The 17,930-nt window shown below is 41.6% G+C and overlaps 1 protein-coding gene and 1 long non-coding RNA gene across 2 annotated transcripts; one reads left to right on the top strand and one right to left on the bottom strand.

Annotated features, from left to right (window-relative positions):
- Positions 1-4,809: 4,809 nt before the first annotated feature.
- LOC124126860 lies at positions 4,810-9,952 on the bottom strand. The gene is made up of 4 exons (XM_048394821.1): positions 9,780-9,952; positions 8,959-9,133; positions 4,863-5,047; positions 4,810-4,815 (listed from the first exon to the last, which is right to left on the bottom strand). The coding sequence occupies exons 1-4, from the start codon at positions 9,846-9,848 to the stop codon at positions 4,810-4,812; spliced, it is 435 nt and encodes a 144-aa protein (XP_048250778.1). The 5' UTR covers positions 9,849-9,952.
- A 4,599-nt stretch (positions 9,953-14,551) lies between these two features.
- Positions 14,552-15,808, top strand: LOC124126867. Its single transcript, XR_007220496.1, has 4 exons — positions 14,552-14,603; positions 14,842-14,930; positions 15,174-15,275; positions 15,519-15,808. It is a non-coding gene; the product is annotated as an uncharacterized LOC124126867 (long non-coding RNA).
- Positions 15,809-17,930: the final 2,122 nt, after the last annotated feature.

The following is a 17,930-nucleotide window of genomic DNA, read 5'->3' as shown; positions in this document are numbered from 1 at the left end:
CAGGCTAGCAAACAGAAATATGACCTCAAAATGTTTATTTTAATCTGCAATTTAGAGTCGGCGGATCAGTTAAGTATGTACAATGAAAACCTCATCGACACGAAGTCTCATAAAACAGCTTCAATAAGTGGTGATGAAAAGATAAACATGGTCATTATATCACATCATCATGATCATCTTTCCTGCATCGTCAATACGTTCTTCAATAAGCCTTTGAAACATATGGCCGCTTTGCAGTGTAGTCTCTATTTTCAAAACCAACAAATCAAGACACAGTCTGGTTCCAGCCAGATGGTAATCAGTGGGTAATCTGACCAATGAGCATTCAGCTGACATTGCACAAATTGTGATGTTAATCCCGGGTTGGCTTCTACGAGTAATAAACAGCCAAATTTCATCAGCATGTGAGCTTACTAAAAAAAGACGTGTCACTACAACACCACATATCAGCCATATGTACCGTTATTCATGGGTGACAGAGAAATGTGGTTTTCAGTAAAAAGACTGAACTATACAACAAAAAGCTTGAAAAAAACAAACATACAGAGATAATGACAGCCATCTAAGATAAATACAGTCATGATTTAACATCTCACAGACTAGGCTGGTTCATGAGGAAATCATACATAAACGTCAAACTGAGTCCTTGTACTTTAGACTTCCAAATATTTCAGCTTCTGCAGTGTGAGAAGGATGTGTAAGTGCAATTTTGAACAGTATTTTGGTTACATCAAACCTTATCTACTGGTTCTGGAAGAAAAGTCTGAAGACTGATTACAATAGGTCTTTGATGTTCACTGTGGTAAGAGCCACAAGCAGTCATCTTCCCGAGGCAAGTGAGTTAACTGACTATAAAAGTCCAGTTTCCACCCTTGCCGAACTAGGCTGGTATTATGGAGTTAAATTTTGGCTGGGCTAACGAGTCTATGCATAGTCCAATCGAAATCGTGCACCGAAATCGAAATCCGGTTCGTAAAGTGTCATGCAGATTTCGATCGACTGCAGGATTTGCAAAGCATGTGCACCGCTAACTCGTTGTCAACAGATATTTTCTAAATCTTTTCATGTTTTTAATAAAGGTGCTCACGTGATTTGATGCACTTCGCGATGTAAGACTCGTTTTATCACAATATAGATCTTGATTATTGATCAGATCGTCTTGATTGGGCGCCACCGTTTTGTTTGAAACAAATGCAAGTGATACGAGAGGTTGAATCTGATTGGTCAATAGGAGAGACATAGAAAGGACATAACTCGTAATAGCCACTGGTGGCGCTACGATCGAGCCCAGGACTTCTAGCCTAGTTCGGCAAGGGTGGAAACTGGACTTTTAAAGTCAGTTAACTCTCTTGCCTCGGGAAGATGCAAGCAGTGGGATGTTACTTAAAATCAAAACTATCATCAAGATGAATCGATGATCCAGGGTGCCAGGGTGCAACAATCCCCACGCTCAGGGAATGCTGACACATGATCAACCATATCACCTGGGCTGACCACGTGATCCATGAAGTCACATCACACGGCAGGCCTCAGTTGCTGGGGACCTGTTCTAACCCGGACTGCCCAGGGAGGAGGTGTATATTTATGTGCGGAAGTAGTACCACTTTAAGAAACAGGGACCTCCTGACCTCAAGTTTCTTGTCAATAATCAATTCTTCCCAGGATACATCACTGTTGGGGAATGAAACTGTTTTTTAAAACAAAGACAATTTGAAGTTGGCAGGTTCAAATTAAACTTTTTTAACAATAAGCAGCAACAAAACGAATAACATCAATCTGAAATATAATATCTCCTGAAGCCATGTGTCAACACAAGCTCCTCACAGTGCTAGTCCATTTGTGAGGCTCTCTATACTATTGCTGCCACCAGTCACAGCACTTCCCTGCGATGAAGCGGTGACACTGGCAGCGATGATACTGGGAGGGTAATCGAAGGGGTCACACACTGGGATGGAGTTTGGTGTCAACATTGCAAAGATAAGTCAAGTCCAATCATAAAAGTTTTACAACACAATGAACATATCCATATAACAGGCGATTCAAGCTTGGAACATTCACAATGTTAATAACAAGAAAGGCATTGATTATTTCCTTATAAACAGAAAATGATGATGATAATTCTTATTTTTCTTTATTCAAAACAAAATTTTCACTCTCTGGACGCGCAAACACTTCGCTATGAACATGATGAATCATCACACTCCAGTCCTAGCTGGGTGATGATAATTTTCAAACCAATACAAAAAATCCCATTGGTCAAACGTATTCATACGATCCACGCAAACATCCGTAACCATTGAAACAGAGAAAATACCTTTCAATCTTTAATTTATCTTGCAATAACTCAATCCTATCAGAAAACAAAATCTGAATGATTTCACTTCATAAACTTCTTAATACCATATTTCCTGAAATTAGCACACACCCCTAAACACAAAATCCTCTTTTAACACATCAGTTGTATTGGCATTGGCAACAGGCTGTGCCAGGGGGTATACATTATTTTAGAAACATTCCAATAACATTCCATCACTTAAAGACGGGCAATGCATTTATTCATACAAGCAAAACATTGACAAAATCATCACTGACAAAATAAAATTCTCGTTTCTTCGGAAAGTTGATGGTTATTTCAGGAAATACAGAACACGTAATGGACCAGTTGTGATAAATGAATCTATAATGGAAGGGAGGTAACTCCAAACTTGCTGCCTTCCCTTTCCTCATGCCACCACTATTTTGTTTTTTCCTTCCAACTTGTGGCAAATATAAAAAAATATATTTGAAATTGAAATTTTTAAAATTTATTTTATTTATTTATTTATTTATTTATTTATTTATTTAAGACAATCAGCCCTGAACCCAAAAGACCATGTTCAGAAATGTCAGGTAAATAGTTCATGAATGAATGATATCAACTGGGATAATATGGGAAAGAAACTGGAATATTCTACATGTCAGTTGATTGTCATACAAATCTGAGACTCAGGCTGAAAACCCACAGCTATTGTGTATCTCATCACCTAGCAATGGCTAAAACATTGTTCATATGATTTCAGACGTGTTCATGGCTGCCCACTTACTTAATCGCCTCCACGAGCCACCGACGTAACGAGACAATCGCTGGAGCTCAACATCTGAGACCTGGCGATGCGAATCTACAACACAAATGTTCATCAGTTATCTCAAACTTAACTGTGAGGTATAGGTAACTATCACATGATCCTCTTTTTCATGTGACACTCAAGTTATATTCAATATGTTCAGACTCTTGAGTCATGAGATATAAGTTATATGTCCTTTTCTTATCATCAGTGTATTTGTGAGTGAGTGAGTGAGTATGGTTTTATGCCGCTTTTAGCAATATTCCAGCAATATCACAGCGGGGGACACCAGAAATGGGCTTCACACATCGTACCCATGTCCGGAATCGAACCCGGGTCTTCTGCGTGACGAGCGAACGCTTTAACCACTAGGCTACCCGACCGCCCTAGTGTATTTGTGAGAAATAGGTTGCCTGTCAATAAATTATCAATCAATCAATCATTTATTTCAGTGTTAAGGTCTCAGGCCCATGTACAATTAATACAATGAGGCCAATGTACAATTAATACGATGATGCCCATGTACAATTGATGCAATGAGGCCCATGTACAATTAATACAATGATGCCCATGTACAATGGATGCAATGAGGCCCATGTACAATTAATACAATGAGGCCCATGTACAATTGATGCAATGATGCCATATACAATTAATACAATGATGCCAATGTACAATAAATACAATGATGCCCATGTACAATTAATACAATGAGGCCAATGTACATTTGATGCAATGATGCCCATGTACAATTAATACAATGAGGTCCATGTACAATTGATGCAATGACGCCCATGTACAATTGCTGCAATGATGCCCATATGAAATTAATACAATGATGCCCATGAACAATTAATACAATGAGGCCCATGTACAATTGATGCAATGATGTCCCTGTACAATAAATACAATGATGCCCATTTACACTTAATACAATGATGCCAATGTACAATAAATACAATGATGTCCATGTACAATTGATGCAATGAGGCCCAAGTACAATTAATACAATGATGCCATGTACAATAAATACAATGATGCCCATGTACAATTAATACAATGATGCCCATGTACAATTAATACAATGAGGCCCATGTACAATAAATACAATAAGGCCCATGTACAATTAACAAAATCAACAGAAACTCACCTCAAAGTATTTCAGCCTCATTAACAGAAACTCACCTGAATGTATTTCAGCCTCATTAACATAAACTCACCTCAATGTATTTCAGCCTCATTAGCAGAAACTCACCTCAATGTATTTCAGCCTCATTAGCAGAAACTCACCTCAATGTATTTCAGCCTCATTAGCAGAAACTCACCTCAATTTATTTCAGCCTCATTAACAGAAACTCACCTCTTAGTATTTCAGCCTCATTAACGGAAACTCACCTCAATGTAATTCAGCCTCATTAGCAGAAACTCACCTCAATGTATTTCAGCCTCATTAGCAGAAACTCACCTCAATGTATTTCAGCCTCATTAGCAGAAACTCACCTCAATGTATTTCAGCCTCATTAGCAGAAACTCACCTCTAAGTATTTCAGCCTCATTAACGGAAACTCACCTCAATGTATTTCAGCCTCATTAGCAGAAACTCACCTCAATGTATTTCAGCCTCATTAACAGAAACTCACATCTAACTATTTCAGCCTAATTAGCAGAACTCACCTCTAAGTATTTCAGCCTCATTAGCAGAAACTCACCCCTAAGTATTTCAGCTGTTTCCTTATCAGCCAGACGCCGTTTCCGCACCTGCTCCTGTACGTCTTCCTCATTGTCAAAGTTGTCAGAATCGGAGGATGAGTCCTCTTCCACCTCCTGGTTCTGCTGGCGTCCTGTCTGGACGTACATCGTGTTGTAGTGGCCGATCTGTAGACTGTTCACGATGTTGATTGGGGTACCATATGTCCTTTTGATTGCTGAGTTATCTTTGGTTACAGAAATAGCAATTGGAACTTCCCTTTACTGAATCTTCTATTTGACTTGAATCATTTATCAGGTTGTCAGGTTAATGTTGTGCCATGGCAGTCTGATAACATTTCATCTTCTGCATTAGTCGGTACATAATGTACAGAGAAAAAATATGTCATAGAAATTAACATAGGAATTTCATTAAAATTGGGTTCGAAATTCCTTGCACTCACTCAGTATCATATACACAAAACATGGAAAAGACACGAAATGGTGCAGGACAAGAAGGGAATCTGTCCAGGACACATTTCACCGCACCTTGTACCCAAGGGTGTCACTGCTCCTTCTCTCCATCCTCACTGACATCCCCCTCTCCCCACCTGACTCCCCCCCCCCCCCCCCCACCCCTCACTCACTCACATGCCCACCCCACCCCGAGATGCCAACCCTAAATAAAACTTTGGAGTAATTAGTGGGGTAAAACAGTGTAATTTCATGTGAAAAAGAGTAATGTTAAGAGTGTCATGCCATGATGCTGGTTTAACGATTCAACATTTTCATTAGGCATATACATATGTGATGCATGGGTACACATGCACTGACGCTAGGAATGTAGCTGCACATGCAAGCCGCACTATTTTTAAAACAGGACAATAAAGCTCAAATTAAGCAGGGAAAATGACTCCACTTGCGTTTGTATGGAATAATATGACAAAACCTTGAAACTGAATATCAATTCAAACATCGAAAAAGTACTCATAAAAGACAAGTTCCATAACGGCAAGCGACAACCTTATCAGTGACATACATCGGGGCCACATTTCAAACAATGGTATTGTATATGGAATAACTTTGGTAATTAACTTTGAATAAACAATTTGCTCTCTGTGATATTTTATACATGTAAATAATATGTGAAAAATATGTCGTAATTTGGGTAGGAAAAATGTAAAATCCTAATTTGAGGTTCAAAAGCGTAGTTATTACGCATCTCTGCCCACCCACCTCTCATCCAAACCAACCTAACTGCTCACCCTTCCCATCTCACTCGCAGCCCCCTCCCCCAGGCCTATCACACTGTTCCCTCCACCCCACCAACCCCTCACCCCACCTCACCTCACTGTTCACCCTCCCCACCTCACCCCCCCTCCGCCCATGCCTATCCCACTGTTCCCTCCACCCAACCCACCCCTCACCCCAACTAACCTCACTGCTCACCCTCCCCACCTCACCCCGCCTCCGCCCATGCCTATCACACTGTTCCCTCCACCCAACCAACCCCTCACCCCAACTAACCTCACTGCTCACCCTCCCCACCTCACCCCCCCTCCGCCCATGCCTATCCATATGTTCCCTCCACCCAACCAACCCCTCACCCCAACTAACCTCACTGCTCACCCTCCCCACCTCACCCCCCCTCCGCCCATGCCTATCCATATGTTCCCTCCACCCAACCAACCCCTCACCCCAACTAACCTCACTGCTCACCCTCCCCACCTCACCCCCCCTCCGCCCATGCCTATCCATATGTTCCCTCCACCCAACCAACCCCTCACCCCAACTAACCTCACTGTTCACCCTCCCCACCTCACCCCCCCCCCCCCCACCCCCCCCCCCTCCGCCCATGCCTATCCCACTGTTCCCTCCACCCCACCAACCCCTCACCCCAACTAACCTCACTGTTCACCCTTCCCACCTCACACCCCCTCCGCCCATGCCTATCCCACTGTTCCCTCCACCCAACCCACCCCTCACCCGACCTAACCTCACTGTTCACCCTTCCCACCTCACACCCCCTCCCCCATGCCTATCCCACTGTTCCCTCCACCCCACCAACCCCTCACCCCAACTAACCTCACTGTTCACCCTTCCCACCTCACACCCCCTCCGCCCATGCCTATCCCACTGTTCCCTCCACCCCACCAACCCCTCACCCCACTGCTCCCCTCCCCACCTCACACCCCCCTCCCCCAGGCCTATCCCAGTGTTCCCTCCACCCAACCCACCCCTCACCCCACTGCTCCCCTCCCCACCTCACACCCCCCTCCCCTAGGCCTATCCCAGTGTTCCCTCCACCCAACCCACCCCTCACCCCAACTAACCTCACTGCTCCCCCTCCCCACCTCACACCCCCTCCCCCAGGCCTATCACACTGTTCCCTCCACCCCAACTAACCTCACTGCTCCCCCTCCCCACCTCACACCCCCTCCCCCCATGCCTATCACACTGTTCCCTCCACCCAACCCACCCCTCACACCACCTAACCTCACTGCTCCCCCTCCCCACCTCACACCCCCTCCCCCAGGCCTATCACACTGTTCCCTCCACCCCAACTAACCTCACTGCTCCCCCTCCCCACCTCACACCCCCTCCCCCATGCCTATCCCAGTGTTCCCTCCACCCAACCCACCCCTCACCCCAACTAACCTCACTGCTCCCCTCCCCACCTCACACCCCCCTCCGCCCATGCCTATCACACTGTTCCCTCCACCCAACCAACCCTCACCCCACCTAACCTCACTGCTCCCCTCCCCACCTCACATCCGCCTCCCCCATGCCTATCACACTGTTCCCTCCACCCCACCAACCCCTGACCCTACCTAACCTCATTGCTCACCTCCCCAACTCACATCCCCCTCCTCCCCCCATGCCTATCACACTGTTCCCTCCACCCCAACTAACCTCACTGCTCCCCCTCCCCACCTCACACCCCCTCCCCCAGGCCTATCACACTGTTCCCTCCACCCCAACTAACCTCACTGCTCCCCCTCCCCACCTCACACCCCCTCCCCCCATGCCTATCACACTGTTCCCTCCACCCAACCCACCCCTCACACCACCTAACCTCACTGCTCCCCCTCCCCACCTCACACCCCCTCCCCCAGGCCTATCACACTGTTCCCTCCACCCCAACTAACCTCACTGCTCCCCCTCCCCACCTCACACCCCCTCCCCCATGCCTATCCCAGTGTTCCCTCCACCCAACCCACCCCTCACCCCAACTAACCTCACTGCTCCCCTCCCCACCTCACATCCGCCTCCCCCATGCCTATCACACTGTTCCCTCCACCCCACCAACCCCTGACCCTACCTAACCTCATTGCTCACCTCCCCAACTCACATCCCCCTCCTCCCCCCATGCCTATCACACTGTTCCCTCCACCCCACCAACCCCTCACCCTACCTAACCTCATTGCTCACCTCCCCAACTCCCCCCTCCTCCCCCCATGCCTATCACACTGTTCCCTCCACCCAACCAACCCCTCACCCTACCTAACCTCATTGCTCACCTCCCCAACTCCCCCCTCCTCCCCCCATGCCTATCACACTGTTCCCTCCACCCAACCAACCCCTCACCCTACCTAACCTCATTGCTCACCCTCCCCAACTCCCCCCTCCTCCCCCCATGCCTATCACACTGTTCCCTCCACCCCACCAACCCCTCACCCCACCTAACCTCACTGCTCACCCTCCCCACCTCACACCCCCCTTACCCCACTCTAACATCACTCACTGCACCCCCTCACCTGTCTAGCCAACCCACCTTCGTGTGAAGAGATTTACCTGCCTGTCTTTGTTGACATGTTTTTTCATCGAAATATGATTGCCTATGTTTTTGTGTCGGGGATGAAATCATGAATGATTTCGTTATCTGATTGACTAGGTCGTCGCCTATGGTAGTCGCCATCTTTGTGAAGCTATTCGAGATAAGAACAGCGTTCTGATTGGATGTCGCGTTTTCATTACAAGGGGTACAACTCGTGATCTACGCGAGGTAGTGCCAGGGTCAAGCAAAGAAAAATGGCCATGATGTGGCAAGGGTAGAAACTAGGCTTTGACATAGGCCAGTGGACACACTTGCCTCGGCAAGACGGCCCCCCCTTGAACACCTTACATCATCTCTCATCTCTTGCTTCCCTCCCTCCCTCCTACCTACCTGGTTGTCTGGCGGCAGATGCTGATGAAGAGGCTCCAGTGGGAGGTATCCTCTCCCCAGTCATAGGGTTCACCAAAGAGGTGTTAGGAGAGATGTAGGGCGGGGCTTTGTCTATGTCGGAGATGTTCTGTATCTGGGCAACAGCAATCTGTGCATCTTTCACTGCCCTCATGGCCTGACAAACGAACAAAACTGTTACCATGGTTATGGACAAGGTGTATGACTGAATAAATGGAAACTGGAGATAGAAAGCGAAAACAAACATTTGACTGTTACCATGCTTACACTAGGTTCTGATTATATGATATTTATGAGCATACTGTATTTGACGTAATAAGTGCCCCGCTCTAAGAAGCACCCACGGCAATATTTACAGCAATATTGGCTGGTGAACAATCCCAATTAGCACCCCTTCCGATTGATCAATGTACACAAGACTTATTTATTCCTGTATAATATGTGCGTTATATGCATCCTTTATTATTGGAAATTAAATTAAAATTTACGATCTTTCAACTCTGTTGTTTTTCACCAAAATAATATTCTAAAAAGAGCCCCCTATTTCTAATATTGAGAGCGCCCTGGGCGCTTATTATGTCGAATACGGTATTCTTAATGGATATGTATCTTCATTCTTCAAGCAATGTGTACTTTGGGTTATAAAAATTAAACATATAAATTATTGCTACTACTAGCACTATCGATAATGTAGCATGGCATCGAGAGATAATTTATAAGTTTAGGCCATGGACAATTGTGTTGCATAATAGCTCCATCAATCGTTACGCCCAGAACTAAACAGTAACCAGGATAACACTTACATTGTCAAGAATTCCGTTGATAGATATTGGGTGGCCTCCGGCTCTTCTGGCACCTTGGTTCCTGGACATGTTGAGGCGCTAGTAATATGTCTCACAATGGTCCACAGGATATTCAATTTAGAGACAGGACATCCCATCCACAAGTGATGATTTCCTGGAAAAAAATAAATGCAAACAAGCGTATAGTTGACAAAGTCATCGCCCACCCGCCCGCCCGCCCGCCCGCCCGCCTTATGTCCATACAACGGATTGCAAATCGGTTTCTCAGCAGAAATCCAGAATGCAAAACACACGTAAAAAACAAGCATCTCAACTTGGTAACAATCTATTCCCGCGTAATCGTATGCGATACTTTAGATTACAAATAAACAAAGGCAAGTTTTGATTTTAGGATCTTGATTTGACTTGCACCGGGTGCATGTTGACAAGAAAAGCCAGTTGCACCAGACATAACCAGTCTGCACCCTGGTCCCATACATTTATCCAAGATGAAACATGGATACATAAACTAGTCTAAGTAGGATAATCCCAGATCTCTGATGACTGTGTCATGTGTAATTTATTACACATATCTCAGGGATTGGTCATGCAGTAGGGTAAATAAAGCTAATGAAGTGTTAGGTACTAAATGTCTTCACAGATCGTGTTTGTGTGGACAATTAAGGGTTAGTCACAAAATTTAAAAAAAATTACATGCAGACATAGATACTATAAATCTTGAAATTAAAGCGAGCGTGAATTAATTGCGAAAAATGCGAGTGGTCTTTGCTCGCATACTTACTTACTTATATTGGAGATTTAACGTGCGCTTTCCGACTGCACACAGGCCCGGCCAGGCCATTTAATGTGTTTCCAAAAAGGGGAAAAGTGAGTTTGTGCAACCCAGGAGGGGGGCTTTAGGGGTTGCTTATATAGTAATTTTGAAATTTTTAGATTTGGAAAGAATGCCAAGAGTGGGTGGGGGATGAACTAAGGGAGCTATATGTGTTGGGTGGTTGTAAGATAAGGTAGTTTTGGTTTTAATATTTTATTTGGGGTTTAAATATGACTAATTAGTCCTGTTTTAATTAGGTATATGCCTAAGGCTTTGAATTTTTCTAATTTATTTTGTGAATTTAGGATTGATTCTAGTGTAAGTCCGGTTTTAAGATTTAGGGTGGTCTGTAGTGTTGTTCGGTGTGTTTGGTAGTGTGTGCAGTGAATGAGTACGTGTTCTGGTGTTTCTTGTTGTTTGCAATGTGGGCAGTTTCCTGTTGTGTGTAAGATTAGCTATTTTACAGTGGTTATTTAGTTTGGTGTGGCCTGTTTGTAGTTTAGTAATTATTCTGTCGATTTTTTTTGTATGGGTGTAGTATTTTTGGTTTATTTAGGTGTTTTTTTAGTACTTTCCTGATTTGGCTATTTGAGTTTTGGTATATATTTTGCCATTTTTTGTTGATTTTTTGTTTAGTGACACTTTTGATTTCTGATTTTGAGCTGGGTAAGTTTAAGCTTATTTCTGGGAGTAAGTAGTGGATGTTTCCGGGCTAGGGCTTGGTTTCTAGGGCTAATATTGTTTTTTATCAAGTTTTCGATTAGAGGGTTTGATTGGGATGCGGCCCAGAAGTTTAGGGTAAGTTGTTCCCTACATAGTTTAAGTGGCATTTCTCCTGTGAGTGTTTACATACACTCATATCATGGCCGATGTAAAAACAACTTACTTTGTTCAAAGGGTTAACTGATAATACGGTGATTGATTGATCATTGTTATCTATCACTCAATGGATTTTTTAGGAACTGTGGACGTTATGAAAATAGTTGTCACGTGGGCTTTCTCAGCTGACCCTTGACACTTGACACCTATGTGAAACACCTGAAACAATCCAAGTGATCAGTTGAGAAACGAACACGGGTTAAAATATCCCAAAACGATATATATCTTTTAAAATATGTGATTGTTACAGAGAAACGTGACGTCGAATAAGTTTATTTGTACAGCTGCAGACGAGTGGGATATTGTTCCTTGTGTGGATATTCATGGATACATTCCTCGAACAAGGAAGCTGCCTAAAATTTATACACATACATTTGGTAGGTTGTAATTATGGTATTTGCATTTTGTTTTCCTTCATTTGCTGTAGCATTGAACTGATTCGTCCTTGTTTCTCTACGTCTTGGTTGGGAAATTCTTCAATGCGCGATAGACGTTATTTTCACAGGCCTTTTCCTTTGTAAGCGTGTATATATTACCGTCAATTTGTAAAACGTGATTCTCTCAGGCAATTTATAAAATGTGTAAATATTTCAGTCATTTTGACTAAAAAATCTGTTCAGATTGATTAAGACGATCAAAAGGGCCTACAAACATCACAACTGATTATTATGTAGGATTAGAAGCCAAACAACATAGAAATGTACTTTTCAACTGTAACATTTTCAGTCTCTTGGTGATGACATTAAACATCAAAATATTTGGAATTTGTTATCATTATAATACAGATGGAAATGTTTTTCAGTCACTTTGTAAAATAACTGAATATTTAGGCGTTCAATAAATTTGAAAATGTCCTGCTTGACTGTGTTGATTTTTCCATCACAAGGGATAACTATTTCAAGGTTAAATCTATGAAGGATCTTTTTAACACTATTAGTTCTCATTTAATTATTGCGTTTTTAAAGGAAATTGAATTGCTTCATAAGTTTTGATTATTATGTTTTGTAAATAAATAAATGCATTTTATAATTGGTTGAATAAATCAATAACTGAGATTGTTAGTGGCTATATCCTCGAAGGGGGTTAAAGTAGTGTAAAATTATTGTCCCCCTTAGACCACGTCTTTCAAGGTATATTTACTTCTTCCACGTTTTTAATAGTAGTATATGTGTAATTTTACTGTTTGGCTAAATTTGTCAGTCATCGCCAACAATTGAAGGGATGATGTAAATCCGACTGGGGTCCATGCAGGTAGCAAAAGTACTGTAAGTCCCCATGGTCCCCAGCGCGGTGATCAACCTTCAGTTGGTGGCGATCTATAGCCTGTTTTTATAATGTGTTGTTAAATGATTAGTTAGTTATCTATTTTTACTTGTTCTCCAACTAGTTTTACAAATGTCTGTGATGTTCTAGTTATTCTACTGCTCTTTGTCAGCAGAATTTTAAACAGTTTAATATATATTGTTCATATCAAATTTTGTTTCGTCACGATATGGCTGAAATATTGCCGATGTGACGTTAAACTTTAACTCACTCACTCACTCACTCACTCACACACTCACATTTTGACAGTAAAAAAATATACACACTATATAAAAGCAATGCTCAGGTGAAATATTTACTTTCTGTTGCAAGTCAAAATCGCAAAATTACCAAGCAAGTGTCGTATCAAAACTTTGTCACCATTACCGATGCTACCCACAAAGATACCTACATTTCCTTATTATCTTGAAAACTGTATTTCATTTTGTTGATCAATGTGACTATACGCCCTGATTACTACCCATACAAGTGACTAATGCGCTTACGAATGGCGCAGCAGAGGTCGCGAACTAGTCTAGATTTCTGCTATACATCCGGGTACTCACTGGGAAAAAACAATAACAAAGGCAACAACCAGTCCCGGGGAATTGTGTTAGATCAGTGCCCATTTAAATAGATTTTATTGCTTGATTGCATATGTCTCATTTGATAAATCAACCTTGAAACCTCAAGCACACATTTGGAATTGTGATTCATCTGTTGCAAAGAATTTTAACTAAGCATGAGGTATGAGGTAGAAGCTAAAATATTTCCAAAACATATTATTGCATTGCTGGAGCTCAACATCCTCTGATGGCTGAAGCAAGACCGACTGGTATTGCTTTCATCGTCATTTACAGTGAGTGCCCTTTTATATTAACATACATTTGTTTTTAGAAAGTGTGGAATGTTCACACATATACTATTTCAGCAAGTTTATTAACATTTATAAATGGCAAATTTCTACTAGTCCTTATGATACCTTAACAATTGGGCAGTTTGGCAAGGACTGAAGGACTTGTGTCAGTTTCTGACGCTGATGATGGGTTAACCCTTTGATTTGCATAATAACAAAGTGTACATTTTTTAACATTGAAATTAGATGTAATGAAGCTTTTGAATGGTAGTCTGAAAGAGTAATCTTTAGACTCGGTTCGATTCCGGTCAAAGGCAAACACATCGAGAATACTTATTCACTGCATGTATTCTTACTTTGTGATGTAATAATACATTCTTGTGTTAATATCCTTATTATTATTAATGTTGTATGTTTTCCAACAACAAAAATAACCTTAGTGCAAAATAAAAATGTTATTTTTTGTGTTTAAATTTTTATGTTAAAGGGACACCTTTCCTTAAATAATCATTGATATGTTTTAATATAAGAAACTTCTTAAGTAAGTTATGTCAGCTCTTCTCAAAGTGTACATTGAAGGAAGCTAGGTACATAGATGCATCTCTTTCTCATACTGTACATATTTGTACTCTGTATTTAAACATAATAACTAGTTATGTTACATTGGTGCAGTTAAAATGACCTTACACTGGATTAATAGTTATGTAATACCAATATTTGTAGTTTGGGTCATTGGGCCCTTTATATTGAAAAAATATGTCTGTGTCGTGCTTAATTTGATGATGTTTTACCAGAATTGTGTATTACCAGACAATTTGTAACTAGGCAGTGTCAGCTCCTACATTTAAATGATTGGCAGTATCATTTACATTCACAGAGTTAAACATTGACCTTTCCACTTGCAAAAAGAATGTCACAAGTTACACTGAAAACAAGAGAAGTTCACCTGCTTCCCATAATGAAGAATCAGATGGTATGGCCTATTTCTCCCTTTTTTCACAGATGATAGATACATATAGAGTTAGAGATACTGATACTACATTTGTACTGTATTCTACTGTGAATATGAAATTGGAAAGGAACTTTGGTTGTATAAGGAAGTAATGTGATTTAGCTGTAGATTAATTTAAGAATTAGTTTTCCTTTGTCATATCTTTAAGATACATAAATTTTCATTGGCCTAATATGTATTATCTTATTTTTGAATATAGCATCATCTTTTTCTGTGCAAAAAGAAGCTGAACACATTTATGCAGCCTCACCGTGTACCAAAATCTGTTCTACTGGTAAATGGCTTGTGGTATATTGCACATAATACTATTAGAGTAAAAGAGAATACTTTGAGTAAATAATAATGTTTGTAAATGTGTTGAAATGAAATAAGCTATATAATAAATTATTGGAAAAATGTGTTTCACATATGATTTATGCGTAAATACAATATTTCCTTTGCACCTATTGTACTCATGCTTGTCCTGATGATTGTTTATGTGATATTGTTGTCTCTTTCTGAACATGCTCACAGTACTTTACTTTGTTTTAGGGACTGAACCCGATGAAAAACCAAAGGCTGCAGTTGGTGAACACAACTATTGTTTGGATTTGCCACCAAAACAAAAGCTACCATCTACATTTTCAACTCATGGTACATACCTGAAATCAAGTATCAAATAGGACCAATTGTACTTTTTTGTTTTGAAGAGATAAAAATGTTATTTGATAGGAGAAAGTTAATGTCTTCTTTAATGTGAGTAACTACAGAAGCCATCTACATTTACCAAAAGTGTAAACTGAAATATACATTTTTTTAGTATTTCTATCAGATGAGTAATGGATTAAGATATATGAAAAAAATACAACAATGGTACCAGTATTTTTCGCTGTTTAGAGTCATTTGCTGAAGTTGGTGAAACAGCCACAGCAGACATATTTACATGGACTAATGCAAGCAGTTGCATCTGAGGACTTGGAGCAAGTTGTGACCTTACTTTTGTCCCACCCCAGTTCAAGAAATAAAATAAACGAGAGAGTGATACAGCAGCTACAGTCAGACTGTCAAGAGCTATCATCATTATCATCTCCATCGCTTCTCAGGGAGCAATCAAGTCTGCAGAATCTTACAGATAGCCATGACTTTATAGGTCAGGTATTTCAGGAGATGAAAGAAAGGTAATCTAATTTGATGAATTTACAATATGAGGTAATGTTTTGGGGAAAAAATGTCATGTTTTAATTGTAATAAAACTTTTATCATGATTGTTATATGAGTAATATAATACTAGTTTTTATATAAGCCTGAGTACAAAAGTTTCCAAAACATTGGTTGAATCCCTCAACTTTTAGCTCACATAAACTGAAATGACATGTTTCTTTTTATGGTGTGATGTTTTTACCTTGTCAGCAACACTAATTTGCCTTTTCTTCATAATTTTTTAGTTTACCTGAAAATGAAAGAACAAGTGACCTCTATTTAATGGGTTTTAATGTCTTTCTTGCAGTCTTTTATATGTAGTGGTTATTTTATTTGAATACTTATGCATGTCAGGTGAAACGGACTTCAGATATCCGGAAACCTCGGTTCCCGGACGAATTTCATTCAAAATGAAATGATTACTATTTAAATTTACCCATATGTACTGAAATTCAGTTTCCGGAACCGGATGGTCATTTTCATACACAAAACACTGAAATGCACACAAAATTGTCTCACTTACCCGGACAATACACTTCCGCTGGTGGTAATTCTTTGATTCGTGGGCACTCGTGAAGAGCAACCTCCTCGTGGTGAGTGCTGGGTAGCGCTAATAGCTCTTCCCCCGTGTGGAACCGGGGTAGAATATTTCCACAGCACCCCATTGCTGGTCGTAAGAGGCGACCAAAGTGGGCAGCCCGTTTGCCGTGGGTTGCGTCCCTGTGTCGGCGGAGGACGGGAGTCTGGTAGTTGAGGGCACTGGTTCCTGGAACTGTGTTCCTTTGCTCAACACACTACTTCGACCCTTACTTCGCCTAGACGGGTGGTAAGATGAGCCCGGTCTTATCAATCGGCTGGTCATGCCAGGCCCTGTGCGTAATATTGTGTATGCAGAACTGTGTTGTATTTTAATGTATATTTTGGTCTTGGCTGTGCTTTACTTGTTTGAATTCTCAATTTTTGATTGACAAAATTGCCTGGAGTATTACGCCAGAAGGCGGTGGCTCATGGGCCAATCTGGTACTTTCGACCTCTGAGTTTTGTATGTCTTCAATTTCTTGCCATGGGCCGAACCAGCCTGACATTTTATTTGATAGACAAATACAGCTATTCATGTTGTTCTTACTGGAGTATAACACCTCTGTATCCCTGATGTTTGCATGTTGGAGATCCGGTGCAGGAAAACATCGCTCTTTGTAGCACTCCATGGTGGGTGGGGAGCAGGGGTGCTGAATACATTAATTTCATCATGGCTCACAATCCTTCTGGTTCAAACCGAAATGAAAAGAAGAGACGTCTCGAAGCTGAGATTTTATCATCTGATGATGATGTTTCCGTTTCACAAAATTCTAATTCTTGGGCTCGATTTATAGTAGTTGAATCATGAAATCAACTACCGTTGAAAATTAATCCTTTTGCCATATCTAAAGCCATTGCGGGTATTTGTGGTGAAGTCAAGAATGTTTCACGGCTCCGGAGCGGTTCTCTTTTGGTAGAGTGTGCACGGAGACAGCAAGCTATCAATCTTTTGAGGTGTACTACATTCGCAAACACTGAAGTTGCTGTCTCTGCGCACAGAACGTTGAACTCAAGTCGAGGCATCATCCGCGACAGAGCCCGTTGTCTGGCAGAAATGACAGAAGAGGAAATTCTTGATGAACTCATTGATCAACATGTCACTTCCGTGAAACGTTTCACAAGAAAGGATGGAGATAACATTGTCCCAACAAATACGCATTTGTTCACTTTTTCACTGTCGACCATACCGCAATCTATCAAGGCAGGCTATTTTAACATCGGAGTGGAGGTGTATGTCCCCAATCCACTCCGATGTTACAAGTGTCAGAAGTTTGGACACGGTTCCAAATCATGCGATCGGCCGAGTGTTTGTCACCGTTGTGGTGCACATCATGACGCCTCAGATTGTTCTGCTGACCCCAAATTTGTGAATTGTTAGGGTAAACATGTTGCCTCTTCAAAATCATGTCCTCTTTGGCAACATGAAAAAGATATCTTGACAGTCAAATGTCAAAACAACATTTCTTTTCAGGAAGCTAAAAAAGTCATTGCCAGCCGGTCACCTCCATCAGTGCAAACTTATGCTGCTGC

The sequence above is a fragment of the Haliotis rufescens genome, unplaced genomic scaffold (assembly GCF_023055435.1).
Source record: "Haliotis rufescens isolate VD_foot unplaced genomic scaffold, xgHalRufe1.0.p SCAF_13, whole genome shotgun sequence".
NCBI lineage: Eukaryota > Metazoa > Mollusca > Gastropoda > Lepetellida > Haliotidae > Haliotis > Haliotis rufescens.
The sequence above is the reverse complement of the archived record's forward strand: the minus strand, read 5'-3'. Positions and strand labels throughout refer to the sequence as shown.